Source organism: Cetorhinus maximus, chromosome 3, assembly GCF_964194155.1.
Source record: "Cetorhinus maximus chromosome 3, sCetMax3.hap1.1, whole genome shotgun sequence".
In the NCBI taxonomy this organism is placed as follows: domain Eukaryota; kingdom Metazoa; phylum Chordata; class Chondrichthyes; order Lamniformes; family Cetorhinidae; genus Cetorhinus; species Cetorhinus maximus.
The window spans coordinates 119,647,958-119,666,230 of NC_135881.1; the positions used below are offsets into that span (position 1 = coordinate 119,647,958).

At 42.0% G+C, this 18,273-nt stretch overlaps 1 protein-coding gene across 1 annotated transcript in view; it reads right to left on the minus strand.

The window, feature by feature from the left end:
• Window positions 1-18,273, minus strand: part of macc1 (MET transcriptional regulator MACC1) — a 74,246-nt gene that overhangs the window by 22,505 nt on the left and 33,468 nt on the right. The window contains exons 2-3 of the mRNA XM_078538861.1: window positions 3,940-4,054; window positions 1,287-3,349 (exon numbers count right to left, since the gene is read on the minus strand). Coding sequence (XP_078394987.1) covers window positions 1,287-3,349; window positions 3,940-4,042 — 2,166 coding nt within the window. The 5' untranslated portion in view covers window positions 4,043-4,054. The remainder of the gene's footprint in view (window positions 1-1,286; window positions 3,350-3,939; window positions 4,055-18,273) is intronic.

Here is an 18,273-nt window from a genome sequence, read left to right on the forward strand (position 1 = left end):
CTCTCTCAGAAACATCACAATGCACTTAATATTGTTATGTCCAGTAAATGCATATCATATTATGAACTTTGTCAATATTTTAAAAATTGGACACAAACAAACTTTTAAGATGGCTGCTGCAAATTACGTGACTTTTTGGCACTTGGACTACAGACAGTATCAAGTCTCCAGTGAAAACCTAATTAAAAATGGACATAGTTGAGGTTACCTCACAGCCATTTGTAGAATTCACATATCCTGTTGTTTAAGGATGGGTCAGCAACTAAAGATTATGGAGTTTCCAGACTGCCTGTCTCCATGTTTCCTACTGGACAAAAGGGAAGATTGAAACTCAATAGCAACCATCAACCTCCCGTTGTATCATGATGACCTCCAATATCCAAACTAGACTGGATAGGCCTCAAAAATGTTAAACTAGAAGCTGTGCAATTGAAGCTGTTTACAGGGACTGCACCTTTATTGCCCCAGGACCCAGAAGATTGATCAGAACCATCAGTCATCAGCCAGTCTGAGAACCAGGCTCTGAAACTAGCTGCAAGTCATCAAGCAGCCAAAGTACTTATCCTGTTCCAGTTTCAAAGTTCACCTGTGAACCAACCTCGCTATATTTGATTACAAGAAACCTCACAACCTTCTGTGAACCCTTCGTTTTACAGGGCCCTCACTTTGATTTTAAATGATCAAATTCATTCAAGAAACCACGGGAGAGACCAGAAATTGTAAATCAGGGACTGAATTAACTAATCTGTAAAAGTGCACTATCCTTATCTGTATCCAAGCTTTGTGTGTGTGTGACAAAGTGTATGATGTAGCATTATTTCGGGGTAAGTGTGCGAGAATAAATAATCTCCTTTATTTTAAACTCATGAAAACTTGCTGCTGAATTGTTTTGTTGGAATGAACACTAAGGGTAAGAAAAGTCACCTCTTTCCAGACAAAACTTACTAATTACAGGCAGTAAGAGAGCACCTACATTCTATCCGAATGCAACAAAATATTTTAAGCAGGCACGGTTGCGTGGGTGAACGTAACTATAATTTTCCACTCTGAAGTCCCACAAGCCATAATGAGATACATGACCGGATAATGTGTTTTTGGCAAATTTGCTTTGGGAATAATTAAGACATTAGAAATTCTATGACAGGGAATTTTCCCAATGTAACCTGAACCAATGAACAGAAAGACGAATCTCAGTTTGAAATTACATCTAAAGAACGGCAGCCTTGGTCATGCAATATGCCACTATCATGCTGCATTGAAATGACAGCCTTATTAGGACTACTTACCAGAACAACTTCATAAAGAAACTTTTTTTTCATCTTATTGTCACCAGTGTGGCAGTCTTCTTTCAGCTTCTCTAATGTACATGCAACTCGTTCTGATTCACTTTCAACAGGTCTTCTGCAAATTTCATCCAGTGAGAGATTAGTGTATCCAAGCACTTCAGCAAATGCCTTCCAACTGGAAATATTCTCAGTGATGAGTGTACGGATAGACGAATACATATAAGTCAATTTCTTCAGAGGAATCGTCATTTGATTGATCAGTATCTTGGTTGTAACCGTTACATCTGAAAAGTCCATGACCTGTTCCTTAGAAATCACCTTCACATTTTTGCAGTGTACAAGGCCAATCTTTCCTCGTAAGAAACCAACATACCATTCTTTGATCCTTGTTTGACCAATTACTTTAACTTTGTCCATCCCAAGAAGTGCAATAGTGTCACCTTTGAAATATTCCAGTAAGTATTCAATCTTTGGTTGCCTCAGCACAGGCTTCATTGCCACTCCATATTTAAGAATATTTACTGGCCTCTCTCGGAATATAGGATATTTAACTGGTGATGTTTCACACGAAGGGGCAGCTGTTAGTGGTTCTTTCCATCTCTGAAAGCGCTTTTTCACATTTGATTTAGGTGTTGGGCTGGGTGTCAGGACACTGAATTGTGTTAGTACATCCTGATAGGCTCCTATAACTTGAATCCCAAGTTGAAATGAATTAATTTCGCCAGATTTGCACATAGACAAAGAAAATTGCTGTCGAATGGTTCTACCTAATTTTAGCAAGCTTCCTTCAATTTTTTCATTCTGATCGGCTTCTTGTACTTCATACCTCGAGTCAGTGGGAAAAATTGAAATTTCAAAATCTTGTGGCTGATCTAACTGAAACTGATGCTTTCCCCAAAGTTGAAGAACAACTGGTGGCAAATTTTTATTATTTTTCTTAACATTCGTAAATTTTTGTGGAACTTGATTGTGGCCAAAGATTATGCAAACTGCAGTAAAAACTGGATGAATATGTTTGGGGCCATAAACTCCAATGGTAATCATTTTGTTAAGATAGTCCCATACTGTCAATGCAGGAGGCTGAATGGTTTTAGCTTGAACTGCTGACACAATGTACATACAAGGACTCAAATTTTTCAGCTTTACTTGCATAACATCTTTGTATGTATATATGTCGTGCACCTTCTCAAAAGGGCCCTTTTCACTATCACTGCAGAGGCACACAATTTCAGTCATAACTTGACTCATAGGATCAGATTTCACTTCAGCTGTCATCTTCATTTCCAAAGAAATAAAACCTTTTGTATTGAAATTGCTCAGTTTTAGCTCTAGTAATGGACCAATAGTTGTACAAAGATCATTATTTAGTACCTGAGGTGGGTCAAGCAAGGACTTTATTGCCACTTCTTGAATTTCACCTGGTAGAACATGACCTTCAGGTATATGGACGCTTATGTCTGATTCAGGCAACTGAAGTGATCCCCCTTTATGGTCTATCTTACAAACAATGTGGGTTTCAATAGCCTGTGTCTGCCCCCAGCCAGGGTTTTGGCTTATCATATCCAAATCAAGACAGGATCTAGTCAGTTGCCTATGGCTCAACCATGCCATTTTGTAGGCTTCTCTGTCATTTTGAAGTGATTCCAAATTTGGAACCATAAATTGGCTCACTGGGCGATTATTCTGTGGAACCACTTCTTTGTTTGAAAAATCCAAAATATCAGAAGCACTTTTCCACCTTCCATGTTGCTTTGCAAATGGTTTTCCAATATAGATTAGGTGATCAATATCCAAATCATCAGTTGAAGAAGCAACAGATTCTGCAACTCTTGGGTTTTCAAACAGCAGCAGCGGGTCCTCCTTTAACGCAGATGCTGGGTTTGATAGCTCGTCACTCTTTTTGCTAATCTCATCTAAAAATGGGTTTGATCCTGACAAACCATTCCAAAATGGATTTGTGTTCTGAGAAACCACATGGCTAGGAGGATCAAGTAACAATTCATTCCAGTCTTTTAGTAAATCTGTCTCTTGCCCACGTGAAATTTCTCGACAGCTGCTGTTATCTGTTAGGAGATGAAAAAATTTTTTTAAAAAGTAGGTTAAAAATTCTGAAAGAATAAATCAGAAAACAAAAAAAACTTACAAGCCAGTGAATCAAAATAAGAAGAGGCTTCTCTCAATAATGGTCATTGCATATTTTGTACGTCAAGGTATAGAAGCTGCATAGTGCCGACCTGCCAGTTGGATCTGGTCTTAAAGAATGATCGCTGCATCAGAATAGATAGGCATGAGGGCTGATCAAAATTGGGCCTCATTTAAATTAGGTTTGTAGGTACCTACTACAAATCCCCATGTGGCTCGCCAGTGAAGCGAACACAAATTTTGGGCTGCTGCGGCACTAGCACTTACACTTGGATAGGTCATGGGGTGGGGATGGGGTGGCAGTGTTGAATGGGGGTGGAAGACAATCAGATGCAGGCTGTCCCACTGCTAATCTGGAATGCTTTGTGGCTGAAACACAAACACATGATATATTTTATTGCTAAATATTTAGTCAACCGCAAATTAACCTATCCACTAACAAAGTACGAATAGCCAGAAATAAGCCAGAACTGGAGCAATAATTTATTATATGAATATGAATTTTCAATACCTTTTAAAAATACATTATTTGTTGATGGGTTTTCATCCAGGTCAATCAATGTTCCTTCTGACCTGCTGCGGGCACGACGAGGAGTGTGCGTTCTAACAGCCATTTTGTTCTAGTTCTGTCAACAATAAAGACATATCACAAACACTATGATTTTATTATTAGATGATAATGGATATCAACTGCCTTAAAATCACTTCCGAATATTTATTTATTAGTGGGAGCAATTTGATTTTCTGTGCTAACATGTTTGCTGTATGGTTACATTCAAGCAAACAGCCAGATTCCAAACAATACTTATGCACTGGTTTCAAGAACTGTCAGCTTGAGATCACTTAAGTCACTCCACTTTTGTACTGCAATTCATCCCAATGCTCATTATCAATATGGTATTGATGTATATATGCAAGGTCGACAACTGGAACCAGGTGGTGTACCTACAGCGCATCCAGTTCAGATATTTTTACTCACAGATAACAAGAGGCCCAGGTCCACTCCACCTAGTTGTGCAACAGGACTGTAAGTGGTGGTGGATAGCTTGAATTAATGAGTTGGCAGTATTGGGGCAGCCGATCACCTTCTCACCCTTACACTCAGGAGTGTCAGACTAGAGTCACAACTTGAGCACAAACTGTCATTTAACGCATGGGTCCTGTTTGCTTAATATTTCAAATGACCAAAGGTACATCAGTCATGTGGGAATTCTTAAGAAAACATCCTAGCTTATTTTCATTTCTTTAAATTTACACATGTGCATCCTCAATATTTAAGATTCCATAACACAGACAGTTTCTGCTTCAGATTCAAATCATTCCCTTGTAAACACCCCATAAGATTAATAAAGTTATGTACTGAGTAACTCAACACAAGTGGTGAACCTCTGACTTGTAAGCAAGACACAAAAGGCTGGGGGTGGTTGGCAGTGCATCAAGAGCCTGGAAGTTTGAGCAACAGATTTCCCAGTGGTTTTTTAATGGAGTTATGACATTAGCATCCCACATCTGGGTTTCCTGAAAAATACCCTTTATATATTATATTTGTTCTCAGCAGATGGAGAAAAAAACCTGCCTCAGAGGACAAGCAGGCATGGCTGGAAATGGCAGAGGTGGTGAGCAGGAATATGGTCCCTCACTCCTGGATACAGTAGTGCAAGAGATTCAAATACATCATCAGGGAAGGAAAATTGAGTGGTAACACAATGTTCAATTACAAACCCCTCATTGACTTTTTTAGCCTTCTCCTGCACAACACTCCTCAGACAAACGCCTACCCGTTTCTATCATTTCAGGAACCTCCTCATACTCCCATCTGAACAGCCACCACTGCCAGTCCCCCTCTTTTTATTACCATAACACACCCACTCCTCATGAGTGACCCCTCACAAACGTATCCTTCAATCCTCTCAGCACATTCCATTTTTCACACTCTTAACCCTTCTTTCTTTCCTCACAGAAGTGACCACAGAATACAGGGTGAGGCAGAGAATTGGGAATAGCCCTCCAGTCATCATAACCCTGACCGCTGCACTGGAGATGTGCGGAGTCTAGACATTCATAGTCTTTGGCGATGGAGAGATGGAGATCACCCAGCAACCTGATGACAGTATTGGATATAAAGCCACATGACATGCATCACTCACTTATATTTACTCATCACTCAACCACAAAAATATTATGAAATGCACAAATGGCAACTTTGAGCCCTTTCAGTTCTAATTCATATCTTTCACTCCCCAAAGGTCCTGCAAGCATCCCTCAGGAATTTGTGTTGGAGGAATAGGACTCCTCAGATGAGATCGTGAACTCTGAGGAATCACCATCACATGATTCATACGCATCCCACCAGCTCAGATAGGCCACATGGGGGGGTACATATCACAAATGAGTAGGGCCAGATGGTGGAGGCAGCAAAGGAGAGTCCTGTCAGAGTGTGCAAGACCCTCCAAGTTCTGCTCAGCTGGAATCGGATGCTGAACTTCAGGGGTCATCGATAAAGTGGACTATTCTGAAGCAGCAGAGGAGGAGTGTTAGTTCTGACGACATTTCCAGAGGCACTGTGCACAAATGGAGAGGTATCTCTACCATGATGCCTCAGGTCTTAGCGCTGATGTTCACCTCCATCAAAAGAAGCATCAGATATGGCAGGCAATCGAGTGCATGTTTATTGTCACCAATGGCCCAAACATTCAGTCTGTCAGTATAAACAGGATGGACGAAAGTCTTGCCTTGGCTGTACAAAATGTTCTCCAGTTCTTGGCTAGTGGGGAAGTATGGGTGGGCCATGAGAGGAAAGGGTCAAAGTTCTGGAACTCCCTCCCTACCAGCACTCTGGGTGCACCCACACCACATGGTCTGCAGTGGGTCAAGAAGGCAGCTCACCACCACCTTCTCAAGGGCAATTAGGTATGGGCAATAAATGGTGGCCTAGCCAGCAATGCCCACATCCCATGAATGAATAAAAATGAAGAAAGGGGGCATTGAAGTGGGGACTGTGCTCAGAATGTTCCCATCCTCCACCTTTGTCCCCCACTCAGTCAGAGGCCCACATGCTGACTTCTGTTTCACCGGCCGAGTGTGCTCCTGGACAGGCGGGATAGCCTTTGGCAGGGTTCTCTCCAGGACTCCAAAACATAAAAGGACATCAGCCACAAGTAACTGAGCAGGGAACGAGCAGCCTGCCTCTAGCTCTCCTGAAGCCACAGGTGTAGTACCACATAGGAGTAATAAGAAGAGAAAGACTTTGCAGTTGCACAAGGATAATCACTTGGCTGTTTAATAATGTATTTAACAGGCACTTTAAATGTTCAATGTTTATGCACCATAAAAGGTTACTTCAAAGCTCCATTGTCCAGCCAATCCCATTGTTGCCTGTTATCTGTCAAGTACCTGACAGCCTTGAAGAAAAAGGTATGTCAAAAGTAGAAGATGAGCAATGGGTATCAGTGGGAGGAATGGATTGATGACTTTGGGGATACTTTGTGCTGGGGACTGGGGGTGGTGTTAGGAGAGGTTCAACATTGGCTGCAGTGCCTCAGATTAACTGAAGCATGCCTGAATGAGTTTGTCTTGGCATCCCTGGAAGCTAAGTGAATGGCTGCAGGTGCCTTCGCCACTTCAGGCTCCTCCTCTCTTGCCCCTTTTCTTCCTCTAGACTCGCACAATGATCATTATCTTCCTCCTCCTGTCGTGCCAATCCGCTGCTGTGCAAGGTGCAGCATGCCACTATCATTCTGGACACACTTGCTGGTGCACACTGAAGGGCACCCCAGATTGGTGTTCTTGTGTATTCAAGCATTTCCTATTAGGGGTTACTGGTAGCTGTCATCAGCAGGTTCAGGCTGATTCTTTCCTTCATAGCCCAGGACCACTGATCTCATTGAAGTCATAAGTGCAATCAGCTGTCATGCCAGTTGAGAGCAGCTAACTTGGCAAAGGCAAAAAGGCCGAATTTCAGGGAAAGTCTTTTGGGCAGAAGTGCATTATCATTGTCAGCTGTCCCTCAATTCAAGGAGGACGTCTGCTCAGGGTCACGAGATTCAGCCATGTGTCTTCATCTGACTGAACAGGCGGAACCTCGACCCACACATCTTTGGGCGCATGGGGCAGGATATCCCACAAGGTAGTGGGATCCAGAATACAGGATTTGCTTTTTCTTTCCTTCTCCACTGCTGCTCTGCCTCATCATTAAGGCATTAGGACTCAAAGCATGATGCAGCTTGATGAACAATTGGTATCAAACTCCTCCCGTTCATTAAGATCAATGCTGCTGAATTTCAAGGAGAGTTCCAGTGTCTTTGAAGCATTTCCTTTGTCCTCTGCTGGAATGTTGGCCTTTGAGTTGAGAAAACAGGACCCGGGGGATGGTTTTTAGCCATCCGGAAACAGAGTCCAGACCATTGAAGTTGATTTTGCAGGAGTTGTGCCTGAATGCTTGCGGAGCTGGCTTCAAGAAGTGTTTGTTCGATGTGAGAATCAAGCAGATTTCAAAATCTTTCAAGTATAAAGAGCTGAGGAAAGTATACATGTCATGTAATGGGTGTGATGGGGGCAGCAGGGGTTGAATTCACAGAGGTTGAGAAAAATGGGAATTTGGAATATTAATATAAACACTGAAAATAATTACGGCACTTTGTGCGGGAAAAGAATTTTAAAAAGTGAATAGAATGCTACGATATATAACATTTCCAGCATGTGAATGAATTTCAGTAAATAATTAACTGTGCAAAGTATATTTGAGGTGTTTTGCTATGATAACTTTGTTTAACAAATCCAAATCTATTAATCAATGGTAGCCAAAATAGTAGGCTGAGATGTACAATTGGTGACCTCTGAGCCTGGCAATCTAGATCAAAGTTAAGTAAGTCCTAATTTGCTCATTACTACTGACAAACTGACAAAAGGTCATTTACCTGAAATGTTAACTGTTTCACTTGCCACAGCTTCTGCCTGATCTACCATTTGAGCATTTTTGGTTTTGTTTCAGATTTTTTGCATCCACAGTATCTTGTTTTTGCACCTGCTTGCCTTGTTTGAACTTAGTGGGCCTGGCAGTTTGGAAAGGGATGTTCTCAGATTTGGCACCTCACTTGTGAATAAATCTGAAATCAGAACACTAGGTATCAATAACAGCATAGATTGTAACTTTATGTTCACTTTTTAAAAAATATTTCACAGGATGCAGGTGTTGCTGGCTAGGCCAGCATTTGCTGCCCATCCCCAATTATCCTTGGGAAGGTGGTGGTGAACCACCCTCTTGAATCACTGCAGTCCATGTGATGTAGTTACACCCACAGTGTTGTTAGGAAGAGAGTTCCAGCATTTTGACGCAGTGAAGGAACGACGATATAGTTCCAAGTCAGGAAGGGGTGTGGTTTGGAGGTGAACTTGCAGGTGGCGGTATTCCCAGGCACCACCTGCCCTTACCCTTCTAGATGGTAGTGGTCACAGGCTAGGCTCCATGGAATACACTATGCAACCTCCAAAAACAAATATATTGAGACCCGCAACACAGTACAGATCTGCAGGGGTTTTACAATGCATTGGTCATATTGCACTTGAATACAGTGCTCGTTTCTGGTCAGGTCACTACAACATATACAAGCACTGGAGTTGGTACAGAGAAGAGGAACAAGGCTGATCCTTACTGTAAAGTGGGAAGGGACAGTATTAGCAAAGCTCTGCAGTTCAGAAAGGAAGCAGTTAAGGGAGGATCTTACCAAGATACGTATAAGTATTAATTGGTATGGAGAAATTAAATGCAGAATATTTCAAATTAGATCATGGCACTAAGACCCAGGGACATTAAATTAAATTAGTGCAAAGTAAATTTTAAAGTGTACATTAGGAAGAACTTTTTCATACAGTGAGAATGTTTTTACTGGAGCAGAAAAGTCTCGAAGCTAGCCTCTATAAAGGAATAGTTAATAGAGGGTTGATTCCTGCTCTCAGTATTTCTTATGTTATTACTGTAAAGTGGAATGGACTGAACTATATGACATTTTTGAAAAATAACTGGAAAGCAAGTATTCAATTCTGAATTAGTCCAATAACAAGGTGGGCAGTTCATACATAGAAATCTTGCAAATAGAATAAGGGTGCAAAGTCCTTTCAATTTCAGCCCATGCCATTATCTGTCTCCACCTTTGTCTTTAACTGAATCACTGCAATTCTCTGCCTTTCATTTATGTGGTCTGTCGGTTTCTGGCTCTCAGATACCCCTCTTTAAAAAAATTCTAGATTAATCATTGAAAAATAATGACAGTGTACTTCATTGCTAGAATACAACTGACAGAATATTGCGTATAGCTACTACATTCATGTCCTACTGCACTTCCATTACAATGAACTTTCATATCTGATTCAAGAGTCCAACGGAAATGTGGAATCAAACCACTAAGCAGTAATAAAAATCCTGATGACTAAGGTAATGAAGGGGAATTTAACTTACTCAGTCTTGCGGAAGTTGTCTTAATATTAGACTTTTAATAACGGGCTGTTGTGCAGTTGCATGATTTTTTTGAAGCATCATTTTTTTTGGAACTCTCAGCTAATTTAAAATCTAGCATTATCACATTGGAGGCAGAGACTCACAATCACTAAGGTTTTATCCTTTAAATTTTTTTCAGTGCTGATTCACCACAATTTTAATTTCATTGTCTCCTTTTGCTTTTTTACACAACCTCATATTTTAATGTTGTATATTCATCTTCTGCCATTTACCCCATGGTCCTTCTGTTATAGCTTCTGAACATTAAATAAACCATCTCCAACAAAATACCCATGAAAGATATTGTAACTGTGGAAAGTGAATTGCAACTGAGCTATAGTGAACAATAAAACTGCTTCTGTAACAAATTTTGTTGCATGTGAGCTACACTATGTGCTATACAACCAATTTTTAAAAAAAAATTGATGATCAGTATTTCTCCCCGAGATTGAGGAAACAATTGTCAAAAGAAAAGTTATAACATCATATTACTCTTTAGGGTTGTCACTGTGTTCCTGCAATTAATCATTCTGGAAGTAAAGTTGGAAGTTAAAATCCACGCAAAAGTAATCAACAAATAGTTGTAATAAGCAGCTTTATAGTGTTTTCAGACTCAGGCGTTTACAGCACAGGAGGCAGCCATTCGGCCCATCGTATCTGCACCGGTCAGCAAAGATCTGACTACACTAATCCCATTTTCCAGCACTTGGCCCATAGCCCTGGAGGCTATGGCAACACAAGTGAATATCTAAGTAATTCTTAAATGTCATGAGAGTTTCTGACTCAACCACCCTTTCAGGCAGAGAGTTCCAGACTCCCACCAGCCTCTGGGTGAAAAAATTTCTCCTCAACTCCCCTCTTAGCCTTCTAGCTCTTACCTTAAATCTATGCCCCCTGGTTATTGACAAATCTATTAATGGAGAAAGCGCCTTCCTATCCAAAACAAAAACAGAATTACCTGGAAAAACTTAGCAGGCCTGGCAGCATTGGCAGAGAAGAAAAGAGTCGATGTTTCGAGTCTTCATGACCCTTCAGCAGAACTGAGTATAGTTAGGAGAGGGGTGAAATATAAGCTGGTTTAAGGTGGGGGGGGTGGGGGGGGAGAAGAGAAGTTGAGGTGGGGGGTGGTAGTAGGGACAAGCAAGCAGTGATAGGAGCAGATAATCAAAAGATGTCACAGACAAAAGGATCAAAGAGGTATTGAAGGTGGTGATATTATCTAAGAAAATGTGCTAATTAAGAATGGATGGCAGGACACTCAAGGTACAGCTCTAGTGGGGGTGGGGTGGAAAGACTGACAAGGTATTAGTTGTAGATTTTAAATTAATGGAAATAGGTGGGAAAAGAAAAATCTATATAAATTATTGAAAAAAACAAAAGGGAGGGGGAAGAAACGGGGTGGGGATGGGGGGGAGGGAGTTTAAGATCTAAAGTTGTTGAAGTCAATATTCAGCCCGGAAGGCTGTAAAGTGCCTAGTCGGAAGATGAGGTGCTGTTCCTCCAGTTTGCGTTGGGCTTCACTGGAGCAATGCAGAAAGCCAAGGACAGACATGTGGGCAAGAGAGCAGGGTGGAGTGTTAAAATGGCAAACGACAGGGAGGTTTGGGTCTCTCTTGCGGACAGACCGCAGGTGTTCTGCAAAGCGGTCGCCCAGTTTGCGTTTGGTCTCTCCAATGTAGAGGAGACCGCATTGGGAGCAACGAATGCAGTAGACTAAGTTAGGGGAAATGCAAGTGAAATGCTGCTTCACTTGAAAGGAGTGTTTAGGCCCTTGGACGGTGAGGAGAGAGGAAGTGAAGGGGCAGGTGTTGCATCTTCTGCGTGGGCATGGGCATACCTTCCTATCCACCCTATCTGTGCCCCTCAATCTTATACACCTCTATCAGGTCCCCTCTCAACCTTCGCTGCTCCAAGGAAAACAACTCCAGCCTATCCAATCTTTCCCCATAGCTCAGACCCTCCAAACCAGGCAGCATCCTGGTAAATCTCCTCTGCAACCTCTCCAGCGCAATCACATCCTCCCTATAATGTGGTGACCAGAACTGCACACAGTGCTCCAGTTGTGGCATAACCAGCATTTTATACAGTTCCAGCATAACCTCCCTGCTCTTGCCTTTATTAGCTGAGGCATAGGATACAAGGATCCCATATGCCTTCTTAACCATCTTATCTACCTGCCTTGCTACCTTCAGGGATCTGTAGGTATGCATACCAAGGTCCCTCTGACCTTCAGTACTTTCCAGGTTTCTACCATTCACAGTGTAATCCCTTGCCTTGTTAGCCCTCCCAAAGAGCATTACCTCACATTTTTCCGGGTTGAATTCCATTTGCCGCTGCACTGCCCACCTGACCAGTCCATTGATATCCTCCTGCAGTTTACAGCCATCTTCCTCACCACTTACCACCCTACCAATTTTCGTGTCATCTGTGAGCTTCTTGATCACACCCCCGATATTTAAGTCCAAATCATTTATAAACACCACAAACAGTAAGGGCCCCAGCCCTACAGAACCCCACTGGAAACAGGCTTCCAGTCACAGAAACATCCCTCTACCATCACCTTTTGCTTCCTACCTCTCAGTCAATTTTGGATCCAACTTGCCACTTTGCCTTGGATCCCATGGGCTCTTACTTCTTTGACCAGTCTGCCATGAGGGACCATATCAAAAGCCTTGCTAAAGTCCAAGTAGACCACATCAAATGCATTACTTTCATCAACACTCCTGGTTACCTTCTCGAGGTATTTGATCAAATTTGTCAAACATGACCTTCCCTTAACAAATCCTTGCTGACTATCCCTGATTAATCCGTGTCTCTTCAAGTGCAGATGTATTCTGTCCCTCAGAATTCTTTCTAGTAAGCTCCCCACCACCAAGGTTAGACTGATTGGCCTGTAATTTCCTGGTCTATCCCTTCCTCCCTTTTTCAATAATGGGACAATGTTAGCAGTCCTCCAGTCCTCTGGCGCCTCACCTGTGGCCAGGGAGGATTTGAAAATTACTGCAGGGCCCCTGATATCTCTTCCCTTACCTCCCTCAACAGCCTGGGATACATCGCATCCAGCCCTGTGGATTTATCCACTTTTAAGGCCGCTAAAACCGCTAGTACCTCCTCTCTCTGTGTTAATTTCCTTTAATATTTCACAGTCCTGCACAGATGTCTATACCTGCGTCATCCTTTTCCATTGTGAAGACCAACGCAAAGGGGTCACTGAGGAAGGTATCAAAGTCTTATAGGTCCATGCACAGGTTACCTCTATGGTCCTTAATTGGCCCTACTCTCTTCCTCGTTATTCTCTTGTTCTTCATATATTTAAAAAAACCCAATGGGCTTTCCTTTATTCTACCCACCAATGCTTTGTCATGCACTCTCTTAGCTTTCCTAATTTCCTTTTTAAAGTTCCCCTCTGCACTTTTTATACTCCTCTAGGGACTCTGCCATATTGAACCCTCGGTATCTGCCATAAACTTCTCTTTTTCTCTTAATCCTAACCTTTGTGTCCCTTGACATCCAGCATTTTCTGGACTTGGTCCCCCCCACCTTTGTCTTTATGGGAACATATTTGCCCTGTACTCTCACTATTTCTCCTTGAATGCCTCCCATTGCTCTGACACAGTTTTATCTGCAAGTAGCTGCTTCCATTCCACTTGGGCCAAATCACATCTCATCTTAGTAAAATTAGCCTTTCCCAAGTTTGGAACTTTTATTCCCAGCCCAACCTTATCCTTTTCCATAACTATCCTAAATCTAACTAACTGAGTATGGTCACTATCTCCAAAATGCTCCCCTATTGATATGCCTTCCACCTGCCTGGGCTCATTTCTGAATATTAGGTCCAGAACTGTCCCCTCCCTTGTTGCGCTTTCTACATACTGGGTAAGAAAGTTCTCCTGGATGCAACTTAAGAATTTTGCTCCCTCTCTACCTTGCACACTAAAACTATCCCAGTTAATATTTAGGTATTTAAAATCCCCTGCTATTACTGCCTTATTATTCTTACACTTCTCTGAAATTTAATTACATATTTGATCCTGTATCTCTCCCTAGCTGTTTGGGGGCCTATTGTACACACCCAACACCATGTTTGCCCCTTTTGTGTTTTTTACTTCTGCCCATACGGCCTCATTTGATGATTCTTCCAAGATATCATCTCTCCTCACTGCTATAATTGATTCCTTGATCAATATTACGACCCCCTCCTCCTCTTCTATCCCCCTCTCTATCTCGTCTGAATACCCTATAACCAGAAATGTTGAGCTGTCAGTCCCTCCCTTCTTTTAGCCCAATCTCGGTCATAGCCATGATATCATACTCCCACATGCCTGTGCCCTCAGCTCGTCTGTCTTATTCCTGAGGCTCCTTGATTAAAATATATTCCATTTAACCTTGCTAAACTCACTTCTTTCTTATCTAGCCTATGTTTCCTCTGCCTTCAAGACTCACTTACTAGCATTTTAACTTCTAATTCCATCTCAGCTTCTCTCTCCTCCGAGCTACTTTTCACGATCCCATCCCCCTCCCAGCTTCATGAAAAAGTTACAAAAACAATACCTCTCATGGTGTCCAAATTTTGCAAGCTCACTTGTGCAACCAATGAGTTAACTAAGCTTGAGGTCAGAAGATTGCTAACAGAAATCCCAGCTTTTGTAATATACAAATAAACTAATATTAATTTGCATTTTGCAACAAGCACTGTAAAGGGTTAACATCAAAAGCATACATGATGCGGATGTAATAACAATGTCAGTTTGCATGACTGCAAGACAGAGATATGGATGGAGAAGTTCTAACCTCAGAGGTCTTTTTATTTACAGCTATGCACATATTGAGTAATGTTTTAACAAACTATAGTCTAGAGCAGCTTACTTTGGGAGAATAGACAAGCCCCTCAGGACCCAATCTAGACATCTCAACAAAAAAACACAACTTTACTGATTTCATCATTGTCCATCCCTGCCAATAATTGCCCCACAATGTATTGTGCATTCATCTGTAAAATCCACTGAAACATCACGCATACAGAGAAAAATGTGCTGTGGGGCTGCTTTTAGAGACCGCAGAAAGATAACCAGGGCAGCATTGTGACAGTAGCATGAACAGAAAACCAAAATATTGATCATTGTTCAGAAAACAATGGCTAATATATTCTGAACACTATTCTAACTGTGCCAATACTATGCACTCGCAGCAATTGATAAGATATTTGATGCTATGTCACAAACATTGGCAAACTATTATTGTTCTGGATATCCATTAAAGTTCACAAAATGCACAGAGTTAATTGGGTATACACAACAAATGAAACCCAAAATTTGTCTGACAGTTTAAGAATTTCAGGTTACTTTTAAGTCATATTTACACTAAACATTTGCACAGGCCACATAATGACAATGTTGCTACAGAAGCAACATTTAATTTTGCAGTGGTTTATGTTAACAAACTTCACAGTATTTCTGATCTTAGCTATATTTAACTGGTTTCAATCTAATCATAAATGAAAAATGAGGCTTATCAACAATTATCATCCTTGCCTACATTTTTGCAGACTATTTGTTCATTCATGAAAACTTCCCTTGCCATCCACAACCTTATTATGCTAAATGCTCCCATTAGCTATAATTTCCACCACCTGTTCCATCTAAAACACAGTGCAATTCTCATCACGAAATCACACCTTGGTTGCTCCCTTACTCCTTTGATACCTTCACCTTTGAGAAACTTCTTCCAGCCTTGCCCCGCCTTTTAAAATTGCTCCCAACTACCGACCCCAACCCCAGCTTGAGTTTCTCCGAGGGATATGCTCCCTCCTTTCCTTATCTGCTGCATTGATGATTTCTATTTCAACTTACCTTATCCATCCTATTCTGAATTCACTACCCTCGTACATCCACCTCTGTACAAACTATCCTCCTCACATTCACTCCTACCCATTGTATCTTGTCTTCTCATGCAGTTCTTTTATTTCTGTGGTATCAATCACAGATGAGGACCACTTCTTGTATTCTTCACCATCCACAACTTCCTAGCTTCTTTCAACACCACTTTCTTTGGTGTTAACCTGGGGGAAAAATCTCAACTGCACTTGCTTGCTATCAACTGCTTAGGCTTTGGTCATGCATTTTCCCCAATTCTTCTGCAGCTGTTGACTATTTTAACTACTCCTTCACCTTCAATGTCAGTTTCCCCAGTAAAATCCTTATACTCTCCCATCCCGATAATGCCCCCTAGTATGCTCTCTCCCATCTTTGCACCAAAGGGTGAAAACTGGCACACAATTGAGTTAGCCAACCAAGATTTGGCTGGATCACATTAAGTGCTATTGGATCAAAATCACTCACGACACTTAATGTCAACACAACGAGCAAAGGTAACCCCAGCTTCTATTTTCAACTATCATCTGCTATGCTCCTTTCTCCTGATCCCTCCACTTAACCAAGAACAGGGAGCTCATGAACTTCACTTTCATTAAAATGAGGCCATTTGTTCTGCTGCACCTACTGCTTCCTCCTGTTCCCCACTAAGATGAATCTCCTCGGTTTCACCTCATAAGTAGCCCTGAACCAACACATTTTCTAGTTTCTCTCCAAACTCCCCAAGTTCATTCCTACCAAGTTACTGACCTTTCTGCTTCGCTTCTTGGCCTCCATGTTAGTTGACATTATAATTGGTGTTCGCTACTTAAAGGTTTTCTCGCTCCTACTCCAGCTGACATCAAATTGTGGATAATCTAGAACCTTCTCCAACTGAAGATCGAAAAATCGAAGCCATCTTATCCAACTCCAGCCAAAACACCAGACCTTTGGCTCAGGCTCCAATGTCACTCACTCAGGTTGAAACAGGTAGCACTTGCAACTTGGCTGTCCAGAGCCAGGCTTCAACTAACAATAACAACTGGTATTTATATAGCGACTTTAATATAATAAAACACCTCAAGGAACTTGATAGAGGCATTACAAATCAAAATGTGATACCGAGCCAAATAACGAAATATCAGCACGGCTGATCAATAGCTTGGTCAGAAAGGTATGCTTTAGGGGGTATCTTAAAAGGGGAAAGCAAGAGAAGCAGGAAGATTAGGGAGGGAATTACAGAACTTAAGACCTAGGCACAGCCCGGTTAAAGTTGGGAGGTGCTTGAGGGGCCAGAATTAGAGGACCGCAGATATCTTAACATTGTAGGGCTGGGGGAGATTACAGAGATAGAGAGGGGTGAGGACATGGAGCCATTTGAAAACAAGGATGAGAATGTTAAGATCATGGTGCTGTTTAAACAGGAGCCAATGTTGGTCAGTGAGTACAGGGGTGATAGGTGAATGGGTCTGGAGCGAGTTAGAATATGGGCAGAGATAACCTTGAGTTTATGGAGAGTAGAATATGCGAGACCAGTCAGAAGTGCATTTGAATAGTCAAGTCTGCAGGTAACAAAAGCATGGATGAGGGTTTCAGCAGATGAGTTGAGGTGCAACAGTTTCAGCCAAAGTGTGGCAATGGAAACAGGTCATCTTAGTGATGGAGCGGGTGTGGTTGCAAACTCACCTCAGGGTCCAATATGACACCAGGTTGCCAGGGAGAGGGATGGTGTAGGTGACAAGGGTGCGATGTTTGTAGCAGGGACCAAAGGCAATGGCTTCAGTCTTCCTCATATTTAAATGGGAGGAAATTTTGCTCATCCAGTACTGGATGATGTACAAGCAGTCTGATATTTTAGAGAAAGTTGAGGGGTCGAAAGAGGTGAGGGGAGATAAAGCTGGATGTTGTCAGCATACATGGGGAAACTGATATTGTGTTTTCAGATGATAGCACCAAGGATCAACATGTAGATGAGAACTAGGAGGGGAGCAAGAATAGTTCCTTGTGCAGTAGAGATAACTAAATGGGAAGAGAAACTATGATTCTCTGGCTACAATTAGATAGGCAAGAACAGAACCAGGTGAGAGTAATTCCACCCAACTGGACAATGGTGGAGAGGCATTCGACGGGATGGTGTGATCACCTGTGTCAAAAGTTGCAGTCAGGTTGAGAAGGACAAGGAAGCATAGCTTATCTTTTTCACTGTCACAGAGTCACAAATGAGATCCTATCTGATGGACACAGGGGACCTCAAAAGAGGTCCCCCTTTCTTGCCTGACACTGGCTTGCCTGGTAAAAGCTACCTGGCTACCCATCTGGCGTAGGTCTCCCCCTGCCTTAGGTAAAATAGCAGCAGGGTGGGATGAGGCATTTAAATGGCCATTAATTCACCACTTAAGGGCCTAAATAGTCCCAAGGGCGGGCTGGCTGCTCAACACCTCCACCACACCAACACACCAACCCACCAGCCCTCCCGCCCCCCTGTAAAATGGAACACAGTTCA